Raw genomic sequence first — 19,728 nt, 5'->3', positions numbered from 1 at the left:
TCCCAGCACAATTTGTGTCCCTGTTCATTGGACTTGGCACCTTTATCAAATATAAGTTAGCCTTAGATGTGTGGGTTTATTTCTGGACTCCACGTGTCTGTTCTTATGCCAGTACCATACTGTTTTGATTATTGTGGCTCTGTAGTAAAATTTGAAATCAAGAAGTGTGAGTCCTCCAAATTTGTTCTTTTTCAAGATTGTTTTGGCTATTCAGGACCTCTTCCAATTCCATATGAATTTGCGGTTTGTCTTTACTACCTTTGCAAACAAGGCTATTGGAATTTTGATAGGGACCTGAGGTCACTTTGGTAGTGTTGACATCTTAACAATATTAAGTCTTCCTACCAAAGAACACAGATGTCTTTCCATTTATTTGTATCTTCTCTAGTTTCTTTCAGCAGTGTTTTGTAGTTTTTTAGTATGCAAGTCTTTTATGTCCTTAGCTAAGTTTATTCTTGAGTATTTCATACTTTAGATGCTATTGTAAATGGAATTGCTTTCTTAATTTCATTTTTGGTTTGGGCATTTCAGATGTATGGAAACAATTTTTGTGTGTATTGTACCCTGCAACTTTGCTGAGTTCATTTATTAGATCTGGTTACTTTCTTGTGTATTCTTTGGGATTTTTTTTTATAAATAGAATCATATCATCCATGAATATAGTTTCATTTTTTCTTTTCCAACCTGGATGCATTTTATAGCTTTTTCTTACCTAATTGCTCTGGCTAGAACTTCCAGTACAATGTTGAATAGCAGTGGTGAAAGTGGGCACATAGCAGGTAATTTTTCAAAGAAAAAATGTAAATGGCTTAATGATAATTTTGTAAGTGGATGTGGAATATGGCAGAACTTTTTTTGTAAATTGCCATATAGTAAACATTTTAGACTTTGTAGGCTGAGAGACAGTTTGGGGGTTTAGAGTTGGTGTTCCTTATCATGGTAGAAATGTGACCTCATTCTCCTAAAAAACTTTCCTTCTCTCAAAGACAGTGATCTTCCTTCTTGGGAACTCACTAGAACGTGTTACCCGCATCTGCCTTTGGCATTTACACGTATTGCCTTCACAGTGCGGGATGACTTTCTGCATGCAGCCCAGGTCCCGGGTTTGGATTTCAGCTGAACTACTCTTTAGCTGTGTAATCATTAGTAGTTAGTCTGTCTAGAAGCTTCAGTTTCCTCATCTGTAAAATGAATATTAATACTTCACAGGGTTATTCTAAAGATTAAGTGAGCCAATAAATGCAGAGATTTTGACAGTGCACAACACATTTTGAGGCACTTGATGTAAATATGATTCTTCTTTTGATCTGTTTTTGTGTGTGTGTTTTAACTTTTTTTTAATTGAAGTGAAATTCACTGAGAATATTACATTAGTTTCAGGTGTACAACATAATGATTGGTGATTTGTTTTTAACCATTTAAAAATGTAAAACCATTCTTAGCTTACAGGATGAGCAAAAACAGAGGCAGGCCCTGCTACAGTTTGCTGATCCCTGCTCTTGTATCTGGTGAGGTGAAAGTTGGAGCATCTTTTCTGGAAGACATTTGACAGTGCATTTTTACAATCTTTAAATGGCTTTATTATTTGATCCCGTTGGTCTCTCTTTTGGGAGTTTATTCTAACAACCTAATCAGAGTCACAGTGTTACTTATAAAAAACACAAATTGGAAACAATCAAAACAACCTTTGGTTTCCAAAGGGAAAGTTGTCATTGTATTTTTTGTTGTATTTATATGATGGAATAATGTTCAGTCGTTAAAAATTATGTTTCTGGGCTTCCCTGGTGGCGCAGTGGTTGAGAATCTGCCTGCTAATGCAGGGGACACGGGTTCGAGCCCTGGTCTGGGAAGATCCCACATGCCACGGAGCAGCTGGGCCCGTGAGCCACAATTGCTGAGCCTGCGCGTCTGGAGCCTGTGCCCCGCGACGAGAGGGGCCGCGATAGAGAAAGGCCCGCGCACCGCGATGAAGAGCGGTCCCCGCACCGCGATGAAGAGTGGCCCCCGCTTGCCGCAACTGGAGAAAGCCCTCGCACGAACCGAAGACCCAACACAGCCAAAAATAAATAAATAAATAAAAATTATGTTTCTGGAAGATATTAAAGCAAGAACTATTTGATATATCAGTGAGAAAGCAAGAAAAAACTGATAGTATTATCCCAGTGTTTTAAGTATATATACATTAAATATATACTTATAAATGCAAAAGGTGAAGGAAATAGATCAAATTGTTATCAGTATTTTGAGGTGACTTTTATTTGTTTTTTCCTGTTTTTCATTGATTTTCAAAGATTGCACATTGCTTATATAATCAGAAAAAGACCTCAGTCTTTGGTTTATAAAAAAATGGATTGATGGTACTGTGGGTTTATTTGTTTATTTTAATTTTTTAAAAATTGAGGTATTATTGACATTATATATAACATTATAATAGCTTTAGGTGTACAACATAATGATTTGATATTTGTATATATTGTGAAATGATCACCGCAGTAAGTCTAGTTAACATCTAAAAATTTTTTTCTTGTGATGAGAATTTTTAAGATCCGCATTCTTAGCAACTTTCAAATATGCAGTACAGTATTATTAACTATGGTCACATGCTGTACATTTATTACATCCCCGTGACATATTTATTTTGTAACTGGAAGTTTGTGCCTCTTGACCCCCTTCACCCATTTCCCACCCCCACCCCTGCCTCTGGCAACCGCCGATCTGCTTTCTGTATCTGTGAGCTTGGGGTTTTTTGTTTGTTTGTTTGTTTTCCTGTTCTTTTTTTTTTTTAATAAATTTATTTATTTATTTATTTATTTATTTATTTATGGCTGTGTTGGGTCTTCGTTTCTGCGCAAGGGCTTTCTCTAGTTGCGGCAAGCGGGGGCCACTCTTCATCGCGGTGCGCGGGCCCCTCATTATCGCGGCCTCTCTTATTGCGGAGCACAGGCTCCAGACGCGCAGGCTCAGTAGTTGTGGCTCACGGGCCCAGTTGCTCCGCGGCACGTGGGATCTTCCCAGACCAGGGCTCGAACCCATGTCCCCTGCATTGGCAGGCAGATTCTCAACCACTGCGCCACCAGGGAAGCCCTTCCTGTTCTTTTTTAAAATTTATTTATTTATTTATTTTTGGCCGCCTTGGGTCTTAGTTGCTGCGTGGGGGCTTTCTCTAGTTGCAGCAAGCTGGGACTGCTCTTCGTTGCAGTGCACGGGCTTCTCACTGCGGTGGCTTCTCTTGTTGCGGAGCATGGGCTCTAGGCACGTGGGCTCAGTAGTTGTGGCTCGCGGGCTCTAGAGCACAGACTCAGTAGTTGTGGCTCACGGGCTTAGTTGCTCCGCAGCATGTGGGATCTTCCTGGACCAGGGCTTGAACCCTCGTCCCCTGCATTGGCAGGCGGATTTCTTAACCACTGCGCCACCAGGGAAGCCCTGTTTTTCTTTTTATATTCCATGTGTAAGTGAGATCATATAGTATTTATCTTTCTCCGACTTATTTCACTTATCATAAGGCCCTTGAGGTTCATCCATGTTGTTGCATATGGCAAGACTTCATTCTTTTTTTTAATGGCTGAATAATATTCTGTGTGTGTGTGTGTACATACATATATGTGTGATGTATATGATTATATATGTATGTGATATATACGTGTGTGTCTATATACACACACTACGTTTTCTGTATTCATTCATTTATCGATGGTCACTTGGATTGTTTCCACTTTTTGGCTATTGTAACTAATGCTGCGGTGAACATGGGGGTACATATATCTTTTCCAGTTAGTGTTTTCATTTTCTTTTGATAAACTCCCAGAAGTGGGATTGCTGAATCATTTGGTAGTTCTGTTTTTAATTTTTTGAGGATCTTCCATACTGTTTTTCATAGTGGCTACACCAATTTACAGTCTCACCCAAAAGTGCAAAAGAGTTCTTTTTCTCCACATCCTCATCAGCACTTGATATTTCTTCTGTTTTTGATAATAGCCATTCTGACAGGTGTGAGGTGACAACTCATTGTGGTTTTGATTTGCATTCCTCTAATGATTAGTGATGTTGAGCATCTTTCTAGCTACGTGTTGGCCATCTGTATGTCTTCTTTGGAAAACTGTTCAGTTCTTCTGCCCATTTTTAAATCAGATTGTTTTTTGCTTTTTAGTTGTATCAGGTTTTTATGTATTCTGGATATTGACTCTTTATTAGATATATGATTTGCAAATATCTTCCCATTCAGTAGGTTGCCTTTTCATTTTATTAATTGTTTCCTTTGCTGTGTAGAAGCTTTTTAGTTTGATATAGTATGACTTGTTTGCTTTTGGTTTTGTTGCTTTTGCTTTTGGTGTGATACTGGTTTTTTTTTTTGCCACTTGCTTCAGGAGATGAACATTTTTTTTATGTTTGTTTTATTGTGGTTATTTAATTTAAAAATTAGTTATTAAGTGAAAAGTAATACATGCAAAATAGATTGAAGATTGACTCTCCTTCCTTCCTTCTCCCCAGAAACTGTTAAAATTACCAGCTTCTCATGTCTTGCAGAGAACATTTTAAGAGAGGCTTTTAGGCTGATTCACATTAGGAGGGGACAGATTAAAATATGACTGATGTTTTATTATTCCACTATAGTAAGCAGTTGCCCTCAGAGGGAGAAACTACAGCTGTACTTCGGTCAGATGGACTTTCATTATGTATTTTAAGGAATTCACAAATGATCTCAGGAGATGAACAGTCTTTATCATGATTTTAATCTCCATTTCAAGTTGGTTCATGTATTCTCAGCAACTGCATGGCTGTGGAACTATAATCAAGTCTAATATCCTTTATTTGCCTGTTTTTAATTTATATAACAGGGCAAGATCGTTTATAAAGTTCGATGGAAAGGATACACACCAGATGATGATACCTGGGAGCCTGAGGTTCACCTTGAGGACTGTAAAGAAGTTCTTCTTGAATTTAGGAAGAAAGTTGCGGAAAACAAAGCTAAACCAGTGAAGAAAGATGTCCAGGTATTATATTTTATCTCATAGTGGTTTTTTTTAGTATAATAAGTTTATTATATATTTTAATAATATACAGAATGTATACTAAGGAATTTACAAATAATAATAAAATATACAACATTCCTATTGTAAGTTCTGTATAGCCAATTGATTCTCATAGAATGCTTTCATTGATTTTTGCCGGGCTCTTTTTTCTGTAGCCAAGCTGTGATTGCAGGTGACACACAGGTATAGTTTGGACATGTTGTTATTTTCCTTTAAGTTAAGAGTAAGATGATAGTGGGGAGAAAAGAGATGTGTTGAAACTTTACTTGTTCGTCCATGATGTGAGCATCATGTTTTTGTATACCTGAGGAATATTTTTTATGCTATTCATGTTACTATTACAGATACAACACATACTCTTATATTTAATCAGCATTATTAACATATTTCTAAGTCTGACTTTTATGCTAATTCAAACAATTCTTAGATCACTTTATAAAGCTATAAATTTTAATCCGTTTCAGATTATTCACAGGTCTGATTATCTCCGGGTCTTTTGTTTTTCTTTTCTATTTCCACTTCAATTTTTAACCACTCTTTTGTTTTTTAGTAGCTCTTGTTGGTGGTAAGGAAGGATAAAGAATTCAAAGGAACTCAGATGAGTTAAACTTCTATCATCAGCAGTTTGAAAAAAGCCTTGATGGTGGTCTAAAGTGGGATAACATTAAAACTAATGCGCAAACTTGGTTTAAGAGTTTCCTTCGGGCTTCCCTGGTGGCGCAGTGGTTGAGAATCCGCCTGCCAATGCAGGGGACATGGGTTCGAGCCCTGGTCTGGGAAGATCCCACATGCCGCGGAGCAACTGGGTCCGTGAGCCACAACTACTGAGCCTGCGCATCTGGAGCCTGTGCTCCACAACAAGAGAGGCCGCGACAGTGAGAGGCCCGCGCACCGCGATGAAGAGTGGCCCCCGCTTGCCACAACTAGAGAAAGCCCTTGCACAGAAATGAAGACCCAACACAGCCAAATAAATAAAAATTTTTTTAAAAATTGAAAATTAAAAAAAAAAAAAGAGTTTCTTTCTATGGATTTGTCCATTGTTTTATCCTTGATTCTCATATTCCACACATTATTGAATTGGCTTTATTTATGAATCTAAGAATTTCCCATTTTACTTTTCTTTGTAAATTTCATTTATAGCTTCTATTTATAAATTGAACTGACTCTAATTCAACTTCTTGCTTTTGCTTTTAGTTTTCTTTTTATTTATTTATTTATTTTTATTTTTGGCTGTGTTGGGTCTTCATTTCTGTGCGAGGGCTTTCTCTAGTTGTGGCAAGCGGGGGCCACTCTTCATCGCGGTGCGCGGGCCTCTCACTATCGTGGCCTCTCTTGTTGTGGAGCACGGGCTCCAGTCGCACAGGCTCAGTAGTTGTGGCTCACGGGCCTAGTTGCTCCACGGCACGTGGGATCTTCCCAGACCAGGGCTCGAACCCGTGTCCCCTGCATTGGCAGGCAGATTCTCAACCACTGCACCACCAGGGAAGCCCTAGTTTTCTTTTTCACTAGAAATAATTATCATTTTTTTAGAATACTGACAGAGGTTCTTGAACTTAGAACTATATAGTGAAGATTGTTCACAATAAAGAGTCTTAGTTGTTGAAGTTATTTTTTAAGGGCTGAATATTGATCCCTTCTTTTCCTACAACTTGAGTTCCAACTACATACTTAGTATTTTTTAAATGTCAAAAACAGTATTGGGACTTGACTGTGTGCAGCAGTTGTTAATAATGATAGCCGTGATAGAGGCAGCCTCTGCTCACCCGGCACGTGTCCTCTGTCTGTGCCAAATGCTGGGCCAACACTTTCATGGGTTAAGATGAAGAAACGGAGGCTTAGGTAAGTTCAGTGCCAGCCCAGATTCACCCGTTAGTAGTGACAGAGGCAGGCAGCCACACTTAACCACTATGGTAGGTTTTCTTTTGGTTTGGGCTGTGGTTTGAAATCCATTTAGAGGAGTGGAATTACCAGTTTTTTAATTGTATGCTGTAGTGGCAGGGTCTTTAATAAATACAGTTTTTAAATTACTAAGCAAAACCTTCAGTACTTTTAAAATTTTTGTAAAGGAAATCCTTTACAAGATGAGTTCAGATTAGAGACTGTTTTCTTTAGTTTTTTGCTACAGTTAATACTTCACTTTTCTAGAATGGGTGCCTACTCCCTCCTTCCCTATTTCTTTCACTAAAAACACTATACAAACACAAATGCACCTGTCTTACTAAGTGATTGGTTCATATTACTCTCAAAATTTAGACATTTTGACTGAAATCTTCTTAAATTTATTTCTAACTTTCCTGCTTTATTAGTGAGATAAGTTTGCTGAAACTTCTCCCGAGAAGTCTTGACTTACAGAGTACTGGCTTTATTGGCCCTTTCACTTTACCAAGGCTCTGGTTAAACCCAACTTGCAACTCTCTTGATTTAAAGTTGTTGATGACAGTCTGAATGAGAGTGATTCCTGATCGACTGGTCTGTTTGAGGCTTATTCTTGTTTTTTTAAATTTTTAAATTTATTTGCCTGCGTCTGGTCTTAGTTGCGGCTCGCTGGATCTTCATTGTGGCATGCGGGATCTTTCGTTGTGGCGCATAGGCTTCTCTCTAGTTGTGGCGCACAGGCTCAGTAGTTGCGGCGAGTGGGCTTAGTTGTCCTGTGGCCTGTGGGATCTTAGTTCACCGACCAGGGATCGAACCCACTTCCCCTGCATTGGAAGGCGGATTCTCAACCACTGGACCACCAGGGAAGTCCCTGAGGCTTATTCTTTTTTTTAAAAAAATATTTTATTTATTTATTTATTTATTTATGGCTGTGTTGGGTCTTCGTTTCTGTGCGAGGGCTTTCTCCAGTTGCGGCAAGTGGGGGCCATTCTTCATCGCGGTGCGTGGGCCTCTCACTATCGCGGCCTCTCTTGCTGCGGAGCACAGGTTCCAGACGCGCAGGCTCAGCAATTGTGGCTCACGGGCCCAGCCGCTCCGCGGCATGTGGGATCTTCCCAGACCAGGGCTCGAACCCGTGTCCCCTGCATTGGCAGGCAGATTCTCAACCACTGCGCCACCAGGGAAGCCCCCTGACGCTTATTCTTAATCCTTGTCCTAGTTTTAGGAAGACACTTCTCCACTTGGAAGTGCCTTTTTCTAAGCTATCCTTACTATTTTATAAATAACTTAAAATTCTAGGCACTAATAACATTTTGAATTTTTATAAGACTGAAACCCTCTGTTTCTCATGTCAGGTGAACTTTCTCCTGAATTCTTTTATAAAGTATTCCAGTATTTATATTGCTGTGACTTTTTGACCTAATCATTGAGTAGTGTCAGTGGACAGGCATATGGCAAAAATGCACTGGTCGCTGACCTTTTCCCACTTCAGCAAAATAGTGCTGTTCATAAGTTCTTGTGATTCTTTCACCGTAGGGTTAGAAGTAGAGCCGGTAGGAGAAAGTGCTTCGTTCCTCTCGTCATCATTCTGTGCATGCAAGAAACAAACATTTGCTACCTGTGAAAACTGTGATATTTCCCAGTCACCAAAATCTTTGTCTTGTGGAGAGGTTTTACTACAGCAGTATTTAAGACTATTTGATTCATCAGTTTATCTACTTAAATCTGGGAGCACTGCTTGCTTAGGACTTAGTAAGCATCACAGAAGTTAGAAATGGTTTCTAAAATACCCCAAAAAGTGATTGTTGATGCTCTTCACCAGAAAATATACATGATGCAGAAATGGTGTTTGTTCATTAAAATACTTTTTATCATTTAGCATTCGGATACCTTTTTACCGACCATTGGGTATTTGAAGCTAAAAAGAAAAAATGAGGTGCTATTTAACATTCATTTGTGTGAGATGCTCCAGACCTTCATTTTTAGTGGACTGAAAATCGACAGACAAGACAGCCGCTGGTCTGCGTGAGCTTTGATGGTTGATGCCACAGGACACAGGAGAACCTCGACTGGCCTGTCACGCCAACGTTTTATTGTTTTTACATTTTTGGTTCTATTTTTTAGGGATAGCTTTTTTTTTTTTTTTTTTTTCTTCCCCAAGTAAATATAGAGTGTCTTAAATGGGCCAGACCCTTAAATGGTCACAGTTTTATGAAGATAGATCATATCTATCTTTTGCTCTTGAGGGGCCTTACAAGTTGTCCATGTATGATCTTACTTTTAAGAGTAGTACCGGGCTTCCTTGGTGGCGCAGTGGTTGAGAGTCTGCCTGCCAGTGCAGGGGACACGGGTTCGAGCCCTGGTTTGGGAGGATCCCACATGCCGCGGAGCAACTGGGCCCGTGAGCCACAGCTACTGAGCTTGCGCGTCTGGAGCCTGTGCTCCGCAGCAAGAGAGGCAGCGACGGTGAGAGGCCCGTGCACTGCGATGAAGAGTGGCCCACACTCGCCGCAACTAGAGAGGGCCCACGCACGGAAACGAAGACCCAACACAGCCAAAAATAAATAAAGTGTAAAATTAAAAAAAAAAAAAAAAAAAGAGTAGTACCATATAAAAGGATTTTGCTGCCTTTCTTTTTTTTTTTTAATTTATTTATTTTATTTTTGGCTGTGTTGGGTCTTTGTTGCTGCTTGCAGACTTTCTGTAGTTGTGGTGAGCAGGGGCTACTCTTCGTTGCGGTGTGCGGGCTTCTCATTGTGGTGTCTTCTCTTATTGCAGAGCATGGGCTCTAGACATGCAGGCTTCAGTAGTTGTGGCACGTGGACTCAGTAGTTGTGGCTCGCGGGCTCTAGAGCGCAGGCTCAGTAGTTGTGGCACACGGGCTTAGTTGTTTTGTGGCATGTGGGTTCTTCTCAGACCAGGGCTCAAACCCGTGTCCCCTGCACTGGCAGGTGGATTCTTAACCACTGCGCCACCAGGGAAGCCCCTGCCTTTCTTTTAAAATAATTTTTTATCAATACATATTCTAACCGGCAAACAACTGTGTTTTTTAATAATCATCTGTGTCCCTACTACTCAGCTAAGAGATAGTTTTGCCTTTATTTTAAAATTTGTCTGAGGATAGCTTTTTTTTTTTTTTGCTTTTTGAAATACTGCCTGTAAAATAATAAATATATGTACTCTTTTAATGTAAAATGAATTAGAATTTGTGCACCCAAATAAGCTTTATTTTTGAGTGTACATTTTGTGAAGTAAACATTTATTCCAATAGTTCCATGGCCCAAAATGGTTTTAAATTATTTATTTTGGAATTGTCTTCATAAGAATCTATATGTCATGCAAGAAAATTTCTAGTAACGCCTCCTCTTTGTACCCAAGAAAAGCGTGGTGATGGTTATAAAAGTGCAGGGGTGAACTTCCAAAAGTTATTTGAGCAATGGTTGCACTGTTGAAAAGCTCATGGTTTCCAGAGGTGGTTAGGTAGAGGGGGTGATGCTGGGGTGTGTGTACCTTGTTCAGTTGTTTTGTCATCACACTGCGCGTACAGTATTGATTGCCCTTCCTGTGGACTGGGTGTTGAGCAGGCGGAGCCGGGTGACTGACCCTGATCTGCGCGGGGCAGCCCAGCTTAAAAGCCTGTTGACTTGGTGTGACTGTGATCAGGGTCCCGTTCATTTTCAAAGTTGTCCTAATTTGGGTAATAAATAATATGTTTATTTTATGTGTGAAACTATTAAAATGAGTAAGAAGACAGATTACTAGTATACTGAAAGTGCTCAGACTTGTGATATGTGTGGTTTTAATTTTGTTCGACTATTTTTTAGTTATTTTAAAAGTTAACACTAATTCCTTTGTATCATCTAATACCTGTTGTTTGATGGCAAACAACTGTTCATCAGATGGTAGCTATTTTTTATGTCCTGACTTCACTGAATCTGGCCAGTTACTCCAGGGCTGGATTACCCTGGTGCAACTAACCTACTGATTCATTTGATACATGCTAAATAATAATTTCACACAGAGTATTTTGAAGCCTAAAACCAAACTGCTATATTATTTATTTGCATCCACCCATTTATATATAAAACATACAGGTTGTAACTATCTTGGGAGTAGTCTAATGACCAGAGGAAAAGTCTTTTTTCAAAGTTATGTGCTAAGGAGCCAGCGTTAAAGTTCTTCCCAGGTGACTGAGGAATTAGGATAAGTAGCAGCACTATTCACAATAGCCAAGACATGAAGCAACCTAAATGTCCATGGACAGGTGAATGGATACAGAAGATGTGGTACATATATACAGTGGAATATTACTCAGTCATCAAAAAAAATGAAATAATGCCGTTTGCAGCAGCATGGATGGACGTAGAGATTGTCATACTAAGCAAAGTAAGTCAGACAGACAAATACCATAAGACATCACTTATATGTGGCATCTAAAATATGACACAAATGAACTTATTTACGAAACAGAAACAGACTCACAGACATAGAAAACAAACTGATGGTTACCAAAGGGGAAAGGGGGTGGGGGAGGGATAAATCAGGAGTTTGGCGTTAGCAGATACAAACTATTATCTATAGAGTGGATAAACAACAAGGTCGTACTGTAGAGCCGAGGGAACTATCTGCATACCCGTAATAAACCATCATGGAAAAGGACATAAGTGTGGAGGTGTAACTGAATCGCTTCGCTGTGCACCAGAAGCTGATGCGGCCTTGTAGATCAGCTGTGCTGGGCAGCAGCCGACGGGTGACCCTGCCGCCACCACATGGGGCCAGCAGCCTGGCTGGTGGCCGGGACCAAGTGGGACGACAGGGAGGCGCCGAGAGGAGGCTGCCCTCGCGCTGTGGGGTCCCAGCTGTGGAGTTCGGGGGGGGGGGGTGGGACCCCGGGGGTCTTTCTGTTTGTACAGGCGAGAGTCTTTGGAATTGTGGACTTCTTTTAAGTTGTTTTACCTGATGAAAGGGATAACTCCAGCCTCTTGTTTGCTAATTATTTCATGTTCATTCATTCAAAAAATCCAGTTCTCATATGTCAGTCATTAGGAGGAAGAAGAATAAGATGCGCCTCTGCCTTCAAGGCGCTCACGGTACGTGAAGGGGAGGGCCAGGTGGACGGAACCTGAAACACGGAGTGAGACACGATCTCAGGCAGCTGTGAGGCCGCTGTGGAAAGTCGGAGGATAAGCATCAAAGGTGCATTACAGAAGATTTGTCATTTGGCCGAAGCCCTAAGAGTTGAGAAATTCAAGGGTCCTAGGAGGGGAGGCAGGTACAAAGATGCAGAGTTTTGCAAAAGCACAGATTTGGGGGTAATGGTGAGAAGTGCCAGAGCTTTCACTTGGAAAGGAGCAGGAGTGACACCGGGGCAGAAATTGGGAAGAAATTTGTATGCACCTGGATTTAAACTCAACCATTTGGGCAGTAGAAGGGCCGGCAGAAGTTTCGAGGGAAGTCGTGTGATGAGGTTTATGTTTTAGGAACTTGCTTTTTTGAAGAATTTTATTAGGAAAATTTGGACATATAAAAATGCAGAAGGCTATATCGTGAGACTTGAGAATTCATCACCCAGTTCCGGTCACTATGAGGACTTCGCCATTCTTCCTGTCTGTGGCTCCCACTCTCCCCTTTTACTTGCTGGAGTATTTTAAGGCAAATACTTTAGTACTCCAGACGTCATATCACTCTACCCTGCAAAACTTTATTAGATTACAGACATTGTGAAAACATAACCGCTATACCATTATCGTACCAAAAAAGTTTACACTTGTTTCTTAATATCTTCTATTATCTAATAACGTGTTCAGTTTCCCCCAGCTGTCTCAAAGAAACAAAACAAAACATGTCTGTTGATTTGATTGAATTGGGATTTGAAAAAGGTCTGCATGTTGTATATCATTGATAATCTCTAAATCTCTTCTAATCTATAGTAGCTTCTTCCTCTAATCTTCCCCCATTTTTCCCCATCGTGTTTATTTGATGAAGAGACCACATTGTTGTTCTGTAGAATTTCCCATATTCTGGGTTTGGATGAACACACGATAGCTTTTAACATGTTCCTCTGTCCCCTGTGTTCTTGTGAACCGGTAGCTAGATGTAGAAGCAGGATTGCTCTCGCGTTTATTGGTTTATTTATTTATTTTGCAAGGATGGTCATGAGTGGTGCTATAACACATCAGAAGGCCCATCTTGTCTAGCTGACTCCTTTCCAATGAGATTAACAGGATCATTGAGATTAGGTGTTTTCAGTCTGATCCACCATTAGAAAACTCACATTTTCGTGTGTAGGTTTTAGGAGCCATTGATGATTGTTGCCTAGAACTATTATTTCATTGCAGGTTGGAAAATAGTGATTTTCTAATTCTGACATTCCTTCTGCCTTTATTACTAACATCACTGGGAAGGTGATTCTTGAGACGCTGTGGTCCTGACCTGACTCTGGAGTGGGGAGAGACTGCTGGCAGGGAGAGGTGAGGGGCTGAATTGAGGTGGGGAGGTTGGAGAATTGATGCACATAGGATTGGTGACTGAGCTGATGAAGGAAGAAGTGGTGTCAGAGATGGCTCAGGTTACTGGCTTGGGAACCTAGATAAGTGATGGTGTTATTCAGGGAACAGTTCCAGTTTTGAACACATGAGATTTTAGTTAGTTACTTGTCATCCAAGTGAAGATGGGCAGTCTCGCACTGGCAACATGGGTCTGAGTTGAAGAGGGAGATCTGGGCTGAAAATATAGAGTGGGGAGTTGGTGGAGTGTGCAGGATAGTGTTTCTTATTACTGTGTTCCAACTAAGAATCTGATTGATTGTAAGTATTTTGAGAAAATAATTCAGTTTTAGAATTCTTGTTAAAAATTTTTTTGAAGTAATATTAGTCATACACCTAGCAAGCTTAGTTTATTCTTCCTCTTTTTCCCCCCTTTTCCCTTTTACCAATGCAGAAAATTTAAGTAAAATCAGGCTATTCTGCTTGGAAACGAGGAGGTCAACACTAGTCTTTAGGAAAATGGTTTTCAAGAAGGTGGAAGTCAGTTGTAAACTCTTCAGGACTGAGGGAAATTTGAGAAGGTAGAGAAGTCTCTCTTACAGAACTTGCTTAAACCAAAGGGGTAGCTTTCAGGTGAGCCTTGAGCGAATTGCAGACTTTGCCTTTGTGTTCCTGACCATGTGTGTCATAGCAGCACAGACCCTCTGCTGCATCAGGACTGGTGATACCTCAGCAGCGTGACAGCAGCGGTGCTGTTGTCCCATGCACGGCCGGTGCCTGGTGACACTGTGTGGGTTTCCTGGAGGTCCTGGCGTGTCCTTCACCGCTCTCTGTCCTGCGTGCGTTTAGTCTCCCGTCTTCGGTTTCCTCTCATCTAGAGCGCTCCAGAGCCCTTTGCCCCCCTTTTAAGACTCCAGGCCAGTTGTTTTATAGAAGGTTCTTCACGTTGGAATTAGATGAATGCTAATTAATGTTAAATCACAAATAGTATTTTTAAAATTGGAATTAGATGATTTGTAGATTGAGTGTAAACATTCTGGCCAATGTATTCTGTAGGTAAGGTACGTGACATCGAGAGATGAGCCGTGTGTCAGTTATCTCATTGCTGATGTTAAATTATAATTATGTGATAAAGTGAGGTGCATCATTTTTTCTCCCCTTTTAAAGGTACGTTTTTCCCTTGTAAAATAGTAAGTAATCTGACAATAAGTAACCTGATAGTAAGCAACCCGATTATAAGTAATCTCTGAGATGGTGAGAATCACTTGTTCCCCAACAACCTCTCATCCATGATTTTAAAATACTTTGTAGAATCTTTTTTTCTTTTTTTAAAATTTGTATTGGAGTATAGCTGCTTTACAGTGTAGTGTTAGTTTCTGCTGTGCAGCAAAGTGAATCAGTTATACATATACATATATCCACTCTTTTTTGGACGTCCTTCCCATTTAGGTCACCACAGAGCACTGAGTAGAGTTCCCTGTGCTCTACAGTAGGTTCTCTTCAGTTATCTATTTTATACATAGTATCAACAGTGTGTATATGTCAATCCCAATCTCCCAATTCATCCCACCCCCACCCCCCACTTCCCCCCTTGGTAACCATAAGTTTGTTCTATACATCTGTAACTCTGTTTCTGCTTTGCAAATAAGTTCATCTGTTCCATAAAATACTTTGGAGAATGTTGCCTTAATTAGTTATTACTGTGGTGGCTTCCAATAATGACTTTCTGACCCTGTTATTCCATATTTTTCATTTTGTACCCCATAAAGAGCAGCTCCTTCCACCCCCTTGAATTTTTTAAATACCAGTACACACTCATGGGATCTTTTTATTTAATTACCGTTGTTGTTTACATTAATGCTAAAACGGTCCCACATTGGCTCGTGAGAGCCCCTTTAGGCCAGCTCCTGTGTCCTCTTGCTATGTCCCTGTCTGTTTTGGGCATGTCTTTGCTCTCTGGCACAAGGTGTCCCAGTAGCATGTACTTTCCTGCTCTGGCCCTGATATCACCTATTTTCCAGGGAATCCTGATTCTTTTTAGATGAGAATAGAATTTAGAAACCAAGATGTACTTATTGCTACTGGGACATCATTATTTCCAGGCCCTTTAGACAGAGATAAAGGGAAAAAATACATGTTTATTTGTTTTAAGTCAGGTTCACACCGATGTCTGTAATTTCGGTCCATCACCTCAGCGTCCTCCTATCATTCTCACTGTCCGCAGTTCTGTCTCCCTTTTCTTCCATGAGAACTCTGGTTCTCATCAACATTATATGTACTCATTTACTGAGTCCTACAATAATTAGAAATCAGTTTCAGATTTGCTATGCCCATTCTACTGTAAAATTCCAAATTTATTTTCAGTTCTTTTTGTCCTTACAGTATATTCACTTCGGGTGTTGATTGTTCTAAAGTTACTTGGATTAATTCTTTTTTTCTTCTCTGTGGTTATCAGTTTGATAAAGAGGTTTATTTGTTTGTTGTTAATTAGGACCTGTTCTCCCTGCCTTCCTTTCCCTCCATACCCAGTTTGAAGTACTGCTCTCTAATGACAAATCTGAGTTTCCTTCTCTTATAAACGACTTAGTCTTTTTACCTGATGCCTCAAATTTTTTATTTTCACTCTTCTGTAGAAACCAAAATTTAACTGAGGCAGTTTGAAGATCTAATTGGCTTTATCCAGTTCATGGGTCAGGCAGCGTCCCATCTAACAAAGAGAAGGATGCTCCCAGGAGCTGTATGAAAGGGAGGGTTGTTTTTGGCAGAGGAGGTGGGGTAAGGAGGTTAAAAGAGTGGATGATTTCAGGCCGGGTCACCTTCCCTTAGGGGGAGACTGGGGGTCTTACTAGGGAAGTTACCTCACTAGTCCTGACCAGGAAATTCCAGACTGAAGGGTTTAAAATTCCAATCACGGGAGAGGTTAGGCTTTAGGTCTTGGTGGGCTTACAGTGAGTGACGACATTTGGGGCCTCTTGGTTCTTTTTAAAGTAGGCGTGTCTTTCGGACATGCTGTTGTCCTTTTTAGGTTAGTTACTCTGTTCCTTAGTCTGTTTTTGTTTTTGTTTTTTTCCTTAGTCTGTTTTTTCTTATAACAGTTTAGTAAAATATTCTATCCTAATCAATTTCTGTTGCTTATATTTATGTGAAATTTCTTTTTCTGAGATTTTAGAAGGCAGAGGAGGAGAACAAGATAATCTGTTTAGCTTCATGGCTGCTGGGCAACCTTCTTTACTGTTTTTCGGAGGGTTGGACAGTCTAGCCTTAGACTCTCAGCTTAGACTCTCTCTCTTAGCTTTTCCGGCTCTGGTTTTGCCCCGCCACCACCACCACTTACGTCTGAATCTTCTGTTTTCTTTCTTTCTATTTCTCTGTCCTGCTTTATTTGGAATCTGGTCTCTGCAGCTTCTCACTGTGGGTCTTGTCCCGGCCATCCTGGCAGGGAGCATCCCCAGGGCCTGGACCAGCCCTGCACCCTCTGGTGCCCAAAGCTCCTCCCCTTTCAGCTGCTCCCCCCATGGTCACCTGCCAGACTTTTCAGTGATTTCTCCCATTTTCATTGCTGCCTTTGCTTGCTCTTGTGGAGATATTCATGCTACAGAGGTCTTACGGCTATTAGTAGTTTGTCCCTACCAGCTTATATTTTGGAGTTCCTTGGGATACTTGGCCACCTAATTGGGTTATGGATGTCGTCTGTGGGGGGTTTGTTTTGCTTTCCAGTTGCTCTGTCTTTATGAAGCGCTGTAGGAGAAGTCAGAAAGCTTTGCCGATGCCACCACATTCCGCTACCTTAGTAACCTTGGTGGTGGTCTTTTAGCTTCTAAAAACACACCTATCTTTTCTCTCCCTCCTTTCCTTCCCCAGGTCATTTAGAAGAGAATTTGGGGAAATGGGAACCGAAAATGCTTTGCATAGTGTTTTTGTATCTATACAGAGACTTTATTCTAATGGGGTTTTGTTTGTTTGTTTAGAATAGGAAAAGATATTTTCCAGAGGAGATATTTCAGATTCTGCATTACACAAACCAAGTCAATTGGGGAAGTAAGATTTCTTTGCAGTCTTGCTCGTTTCTTATGTAAACTGTGAAATGTAACAGCAAGTTTAAAGATATTCTGGGATCCAAAGTCTTAAAAAAATCTTTGCGTTTGGGTTTGTAACTACTATTTTGGCATCCAGTAAAGTCTGTACAAATTACTTCCTTGGTGTTTCTGGAAATTCTGAAGTTGGAATCATGTGCAACCCACCATACATATGACAGTTGGAACCTACAGCAGCGTTGACATTTTCTGTCCCTCTGTGTTTATCTGTTTCCTTAAACTGACCCTTTTCGTCACCACCAAGACCTATTTGTTAAATCAGAAATATAAGTAATATTGTACAACGTTAATTCACATAAGTAATTTTAAGGAGTTGAGAAACTGCTTGGAGAAAAGAATTCCTACCAGATTTCATTAGTACTACTGTTCAAAACCTTTTAAATTACTATGTTAATGAGTATTTAAATCTTTTTTATACTTTATAGAGACTGCCCTTAAATAATGACATATTTGAGGCAAACTCTGATAGTGATCAACAAAGTGAGACCAACGAAGACACTTCTTCAAAGAAGAAAAAGAAAAAACTAAGGCAAAAAGAAGAGAAAAGCCCAGATGATCTGAAAAAGAAAAAAGCAAAGACTGGGAAACTAAAAGATAAACCCAAACCAGACCTGGAGAGCTCCCCTGAAAGTTTGGTTTTTGATTTAAGGACAAAGAAAAGAATTTTGGAAGCCAAAGAAGAATTAAAGGAGTCCAAAAAGCCCAAAAAAGATGATATAAAAGAAACTAAGGAGGTAAAGAAAGTTAAAAAGGGTGAAATAAGAGACTTAAAGACTAAAAGAAGAGAAGATTCCAAAGAAAACAGAAAAACAAAAAAAGAGAAATGTGTTGAATCTCAGGTGGACTTCGAATTGAGTGTCCTTAATGATTCCTCTTTTCAGGAAGAAGACAGTGAGGATTTACATTCTGACAACAGAAGCGAGAAGCAGCCAATTAAAGCTGCCAAAGATAAAGCAGAGCCCGAGGCGATTCAAGATACTATTTCTGATAAACAGCAGGATGGCACTGTAAGTGCTGATGAGGATGATGTCAAAGCAAAGAGGAAAAAAAAGAAACTGAGAAGGACAGAGGAACTTAAAGAGAGCAAAAAGCTAGAAAACAAGAGCCTCTCAGAGAAGAAAAATACACAGAAAAAGCAAAGGAATCCAGACAAAGGCCGAAGTAGCGCCGAGTTAGATAAGCCAATGGCTGCCTCCGCCGCAGCACAGAAGAGCTCCAGACCATGTGTGGAGGAGAGAGGCTCCAGGCCCGCAGACTCCCCGGGGGAGGTGAGTACGGAGGTGAGTCCCCGGGGCAGGGTGGAGGAGATGGTTTGATCTGATTGAAGGACTGTAGCTTACATCTTACACAACACAAAAACGTTCAGATCGAGCTAGCACTCTTGGTTGGTCAAGAAGGTTCACAGATAATGAAGAGGAGACGGTAAAGCCGCAGCAGACCAACCTCATTTTATTGCACTTCACAGATCGTGCCTTTTTTACAGATTGGAGGTCTGTGGCGACCCTGCGTCGAGCAACTTCATCAGCGCCATTTTTCCCACAGCATCTGCTCACCTCGTGTCTCTGTGCCACATTTTGGTCATTCTTGCAGTATTTTAAACTTTTGTTTTTTGGCCACCCCACGCGGCATACGGAACTTCCCCAACTAGGGATCGAACCCGGGCCCCCTGCAGTTGAAGTGCGGAGTCTTGACCACTGGGGCAGTTATTACTGTAGGTGGTACAGCGTTTGTGATCGGTGATCTCTGATGTTGCTATCGCAGAAAAGGCTGAAAGCTCAGATGATGGCTAGCATTTTTTAGCAGTATTTTTTTTTAATTAAGGTATGTACGGTTTTTTAGACATAATGCTGTTGCACACTTAATACTGTAGTATAAACATAACTTTTATATGCCCTGGAAGGCAAAAAAAAAAATTGTGACTCACTTTAGTGCAATATTCACTTTATTTGCAGGGGTCTGGAATCGAACGCGCAGTATCTCTGAGGTGTGTCTGTGTACGAAGCTTTTCTACCATTAGGGAGGTAATAGTGTATCAGGAGGAAGAAATTCTCCTCTCCCTTCTAGGTTCGTCTGGCTGGTCTAGAATTAATTGACATGAGACAGATGAACAGGGGGAAAATCAAACAGAAGTTTAATAACGTACACATGGAAGAGACCCAGGAAAACGGAGTAACTCGCCAAAACGGACGAAGTCCTCACCTCCTGTACCGTCCTCAGCCAAAGACCAAAGAGGATGTTGAGGAT

General features: G+C 40.6%; 1 protein-coding gene across 3 annotated transcripts in view; it reads left to right on the top strand.

The window, feature by feature from the left end:
- The window catches only part of MPHOSPH8 (M-phase phosphoprotein 8), a 54,121-nt gene that overhangs the window by 8,465 nt on the left and 25,928 nt on the right, over window positions 1–19,728 (top strand). The window contains exons 2-4 of one of the 3 annotated variants that reach the window (XM_057532927.1): window positions 4,836–4,991; window positions 17,910–18,218; window positions 18,366–18,764. In XM_057532927.1, the coding sequence (XP_057388910.1) occupies window positions 4,836–4,991; window positions 17,910–18,218; window positions 18,366–18,764 (864 nt within the window). Of the gene's footprint in view, window positions 1–4,835; window positions 4,992–17,909; window positions 18,765–19,728 lie in introns of all 3 variants that reach the window. The other 2 variants (XM_057532926.1, XM_007164246.3) reach the window with 2 other exon arrangements.

The sequence above is a fragment of the Balaenoptera acutorostrata genome, chromosome 18 (assembly GCF_949987535.1).
Source record: "Balaenoptera acutorostrata chromosome 18, mBalAcu1.1, whole genome shotgun sequence".
Lineage (NCBI taxonomy): Eukaryota > Metazoa > Chordata > Mammalia > Artiodactyla > Balaenopteridae > Balaenoptera > Balaenoptera acutorostrata.
The sequence above is the reverse complement of the archived record's forward strand: the minus strand, read 5'-3'. Positions and strand labels throughout refer to the sequence as shown.